Consider the following 5,702-nt stretch of genomic DNA (forward strand, 5'->3'; position numbering starts at 1 on the left):
TTGGGGACATCGGGGACACTGGGGGGGATTGGAGACATTGGGGACATTTGGGGACATTGGGGATGTTGGGGACATTTATGGGATTTGGGACATTTGGGGACGTTGGGGACATAGAGGGATTTGGGGACAGTGGGGACATCGAGGGGACATTGGGAACATTCATGTTTGGGGACATTTGGGGACATTTGGGGGATTGGAGACATTTGGGGACATTTGGGGATGTTGGGGACATTGGGGACAGCGGGGATTGGGGCCCCTGGGGCCCCTGGGCACATTGGGGACATTGGGGACATTGGGGACAGCGGGGACACTTGGGGGGATTGGGTTCAGTGGGGACATTTGGGGACATTGGGGACATTTGGGGGACTGGGGACGTTGGGCCCATTGGGGACACTGGGGACCCTGGGGACATTGGGGACATTGGAGATATTGGGGACATTTGGGGACATTTGGGGACGTTGGGGACAGTACCTGTCAGGGGGGAGAAGTCGGCGCGCTCGGGGTCGAAGAGGTCGAGGACCCCCAAGGCCTTGAGGGGACCCCGGAGGTCCCAGGAGGTCTCCAGGGAGAAGCTGGAACGGGGGGAGGGGACACTTGAGGGGGGGTGGCAGTGTCCCCAAGTGTCCCCAATCTCCCACTGTCCCCAATGTCCTCAATGTCCCCCAATGTCTCCAGTGTCCCCAACACCCCCAATGTCCCAAATTCCCCCCAATGTCCCCAATGTTCCCAAACCCCCCGGTGTCCCCAATCCTCCCAATGTCCCCAATGTCCCAAATCCCATAAATGTCCCCAAATGTCCCCACTGCACCCAATCCCCCCAATGTCTCAAGATGAGAGCAGGTGACACAAGTGACACGGCAGGTGCCAGCAGGTGAGTTGAGGTGACCGGAGGTGACACAGGTGACACACAGGTGACACACAGGTGACACAGGAGGTGACACAGGAGGTGACACAGGTGACACAGGAGGTGACACAGGTGACACACAGGTGACACAGGAGGTGACACAGGTGACACATAGGTGACACAGGAGGTGACGCAGGTGACACAGGAGGTGACACACAGGTGACACACAAGTGACACAGGAGGTGTCACAGGCGACACAGGTGACATACAGGTAACACAGATGACACAGGAGGTGACACAGGTGACACAGGAGGTGTCACAGGCAACACAGGTGACACACAGGTAACACAGGAGGTGACCCAGATGACACAGGAGGTGACACACAGGTGACACAGATGACATAGGAGGTGACACAGGAGGTGACACAGGTGACACAGGTGACACAGGAGGTGACACAGGTGACACAGGTGACACACAGGTGACACAGGTGACACAGATAACACAGTACATGACACACAGGTGACACAGGAGGTGTCACAGGTGACACAGATGACACAGGAGGTGACACAGGTGACACACAGGTGACACAGGAGGTGACACAGGTGACACAGGAGGTGACACACAGGTGACACAGGTGACACACAGGTGACACACAGGTGACACAGGTGTCCCCAGGTGTCCCCGGGCTCACCGCAGCGCAGCCGCAGCGTCACCTCCATCATGGGAGCGGTGTCCCCGCTGTCCCCGCTGTCCCCGGGCCGCAGGAAGGGCCGGGCGCGGGTGGCGCGGGGGGGGAAGGGCACGGCCCAGGACCCCCCGAAGAACTCGGCGCTGGCCACCAGGAGCCGGGCACCGGGAGCCACCGCCCCGGGGGCCACCAGGCCGGCCACCAGCCCTGGGGGGACAGCGCGGGGTCACCGAGGCTGCAGGACCCCAAAAAACCCAACTGATCCCAAAAAACCCTGCTGATCCCAAAAAAAAGGGACGCAAACTTAATAATCCCCAAAAAAACCTCATTGATCCCAAAAAGGGGTCCCAGGAGATACCACCCTGGGGCCACCAGGCCGGCCACCAGCCCTGGGGGGACAGCGCGGGGTCACCACCTGGCACAGGGGTGTCACCAGGAGCACAGATCCCAGAAAAATCCAACTGATCCCAAAAAACCCCAACTGATCACCAAAAAACCCCATTGATCCCAAAAAAATTCATTGATCCCAAAAAGGGGGCCCAGGAGATACCACCCTGGGGCCACCAGGCCGGCCACCAGCCCTGAGGGGACAGCGCGGGGTCACCGAGGGTGCAGGACCCCAAAAAACCCAACTGATCCCAAAAAACCCCAACTGATCCCAAAAAAACCCTGCTGATCCCAAAAAACCCTGCTGATCCCAAAAAATCCCACTGATCCCAAAAAGGGGTCCCAGGAGCCACCGTCCCGGGGACACCAGGCCGGCCACCAGCCCTGGGGGGACAGCGCGGGGTCACCGAGGCTGCAGGACCCCAAAAATCACATTGATCACCAAAAAACCCCGCTGATCACCAAAAAACCCCGCTGATCCCAAAAAAACCCAATTGATCCCAAAAAACCCCATTGATCCCAAAAAAACCTCCACTGATGCCCCCCAAGAAAACCCCATTGATCCCAAAAAATCCCATTGATCCCCAAAAAAATCCCATTGATCCCAAAAACCCCATTGGTCCCAAAAAATCCCATTGATCCCCAAAAAAATCCCATTGATCCCAAAAACCCCATTGGTCCCAAAAAATCCCATTGATCCCCAAAAAAATCCCATTGATCCCAAAAACCCCATTGGTCCCAAAAAATCCCATTGATCCTAAAAAATCCCATTGATCCCCAAAAAATCCCATTGGTCCCAAAAAACCCCATTGATCCCAAAAAATCCCGTTGATCCCCAAAAAATCCCATTGATCCCAAAAACCCCATTGGTCCCAAAAAATCCCATTGATCCTAAAAAATCCCATTGATCCCCAAAAAACCCCATTGATCCTAAAAAATCCCATTGATCCCCAAAAAATCCCATTGGTCCCAAAAAAATCCTATTGATCCAAGAAAACCCCATTGATCCCCAAAACCCCATTGATCCTAAAAAACCCCATTGATCCCCCCAAAAAATCCCATCGATTCAAAAAAAAATGCATTGATCACCCCAAAAAGGGGTCCCAGGGGTCCCGCATCCCTCGCCCCCTCCCCAAAAAAGGGATCCCAGGGGTTCCCAAACCCACTGACCCCCCCCAAAGGGGTTCCACCGCCCCCTCCCCAAAAAGGGATCCCCTCAACCCCTCCCCAATCCTGGGGGTCCCGCACCCCTCGCCCCCTCCCCAAAAAGGGGTCCCGCACCCACCGCCCCCTCTCCAAAAGGATCCCTTCACCCCCTCCCCAGTCCCGGGGGTCCTGCACCCCTCGCCCCCTCCCCAAAGGGGTCCCCTCTCCCCCTCCCCAATCCCGGGGGTCTCACCGCGGGTCCTGGCCCGGGCCCAGGCGTTGAGGACCCTCCTGGCCCCCTCCCCATTTGCGAGGTCCAGGCGGGCGAGGCTGCGGGGCCCCAGGGCCCGCGCCAGGCGGGTGACAAAGCCACCCCTCAGGGCCACCCCGCGGGCCACAAAGACCCCCTGGGCCACCTCCAGGGTGTGGCCGGGACCCCCCAGCGCCCGGCGCAGCCCCCGCAGCTCGGCCGAGACCCCCGGGCCTGCGGGGAAACTGAGTCACGGAGGGGACAGGGGATGTTTGGGGACAGGGATGCTGGTGTGGGGACAGGGACAGCAGAGTGTCCCCAGTGGGGACAGGGAACTTGAAACCCACCCCCCGCCATGGGGACAGGGACAGCAGAGTGTCCCCAGTGGGGGGACACAGTGATGTCACCGCCATGGGGACAGGGACAGCAGAGTGTCCCCAATGGGGACAAGGACCTCAAAACCCATCCCCCATGGCGACAATGACCCCAAGGTGTTTCCAAAGGGGACAACGAACCCAACATGTCCCTCATGGGGACAATGACCTCAAACCATCCCCCCCCCCATGGGGACAATGACCCCAAGGTGTCCCCAGTGGGGACAAGGACCTCAGATCCCTGGCCTCATGGGGACAACGATCTCAAGGTGTCCCCATGGGGACAATGAAACCAGGGTGTCCCCAATGGGGACAATGACCTCAAACGCCCCCTCCCATGGTGACAATGACCTCAAGCCTCCCTCCTCCATGGGGACAATGACCTCAAATCCCACCCCTCCCCAGGGACAGGGACACCGGAATGTTCCCAATGGGGACAATGACCTCAAATCCCTCCCCACCATGGTGACAATGCCCCCAAGGTGTCCCCAATGGGGACAGTGACCTGAAGGCGTCCCCAGTGGGGACAAGGACCTTAAAACCCAATCTCCCATGATGTGAGGTGACCTGGAGGCGTCCCCAGTGGGGACAATGACCTCAAACCCCCGTCCTCCTCAGGACAATGACCTCGAGGTGTCCCCAGCGGTGACAATGCCCCTGAGGTGTCCCCTCCAGGTCCCCTGTCCCCCTCACCGTCGATGCTGAAGCCGGTGGCCACCTCCAGCTGCCGCCGTCCCCTCCCGGCCGTGGCCACCTGCAGGGCCACCAGCACCGAGGTGGCCCCGTAGGGCGCGAAGACAACATTGGTGTCACCTCGGGCCGCCAGCGCCGCCCGGAACAGCCGCAGCCCAAAATCTGTCACCAGCTGGGCCACCTGGGTGGGTTCCGGTGTCCCTGAGCCTGCCGAGGCCACCAGGGCCACCAGGGCCAGCAGGGTCACCAGGGTCACCCGCATCCTGGAGAGACATGGGGACACTGGAGTCACTGAGGACACTGGGGACACCGGGGATGCTGGGGTTACTGGGGACACTGGGGACATGGGGCAGCCCCTTCCCCCTCCCAGGGGACACTGAGGTGACACTTGGGGTAGCACCAGGGTGGGTCCAGTGCTGGTGTCACCTCCAGTCCCAGTCCCGATCCTAAACCCAGTCCTGGTCCCAGTCCCAGCCCCGGTGTCATCCCAGTCCCAATCCTGATCCTAATCCCAATCCCAGTCCCAGTCCCAATCCCACTCCCGAGGGTGATTCTAGTTCCAGTTCCAGTTCTGGTCCCAGTTCCACTCCTGATGCTGGTCCCAGTTCCAGTACTGGTCCCAGTCCTGGTCCCAAACCGAGTTCCAGTTCCAGTCCCAGTCCCATCCCAATCCCAGTCCCAGTCCCATTCCCATTCCCATCCCAGTCCCAGTCCCAGTTCCAGTCCCAGTCAATCCCAGTCCCACCCCAGTCCCAGTTCCAGTCCCAGTCCCAGTTCCAGTCCCATCCCAGTCCCAGTCCCATCCCAGTCCCAGTTGCAGTCCCATCCCAGTCCCAGTCCCATCCCAGTCCCAGTCCCATCCCAGTGCCGCTGCCCCCTCACCTCTCTCTGGTCTTGGTCCCGGTTCTGCTGTCCCGGAATCAGCTCCGTTCTGCTCCCAGTATCCCGGTACCGGTCCCGGTCTCACTCCCAGTATCCCAGTCCCAGTCCTAGTCCCGGTGTCCCAATCCTGATCCCGGTCCCAGTGTCCCGGTTCCGATGTCCCAGTCTCGGCCCCGCTGTTTTAATGCCGGTTCTAATGTCCCGATCCCGTTCCCAATGTCCTGGTCCCGGTCCAGCTGTCCCGGTCCCGGTGTTTTAATCCCGTTCCCGCTGTCCCGGTCCCGGTTGTGTTCCCGTTCCCGCTGTCCGGTGTCCCCCTCTTACGTCACCACCCTTGTCCCTTCCCATGACCCCTCTGTGACCCCCGTGACCCCCCCATGACGCCACTGTGACACCCCCGGGGGTCACCTTTGTCCCCTCTGTCACCCCCGTGTCCCC

General features: G+C 59.9%; 1 protein-coding gene across 1 annotated transcript; it reads right to left on the reverse strand.

Moving 5' to 3' along the window:
- Positions 1-471: 471 nt before the first annotated feature.
- LOC121349664 (plasminogen activator inhibitor 1-like) lies at positions 472-5,575 on the reverse strand (the record flags this gene model as incomplete). The annotated part of the gene is made up of 5 exons (XM_041460329.1): positions 5,265-5,575; positions 4,383-4,645; positions 3,319-3,549; positions 1,508-1,739; positions 472-572 (listed from the first exon to the last, which is right to left on the reverse strand). Coding segments are annotated over exons 2-5 (826 nt in total), but the record flags the coding sequence as incomplete, so codon positions are not given.
- Between the last annotated feature and the right edge of the window lie 127 nt (positions 5,576-5,702).

The sequence above is a fragment of the Pyrgilauda ruficollis genome, unplaced genomic scaffold, assembly GCF_017590135.1.
Source record: "Pyrgilauda ruficollis isolate IOZ18807 unplaced genomic scaffold, ASM1759013v1 scaffold1415, whole genome shotgun sequence".
NCBI classification, from domain to species: Eukaryota; Metazoa; Chordata; class Aves; order Passeriformes; family Passeridae; genus Pyrgilauda; species Pyrgilauda ruficollis.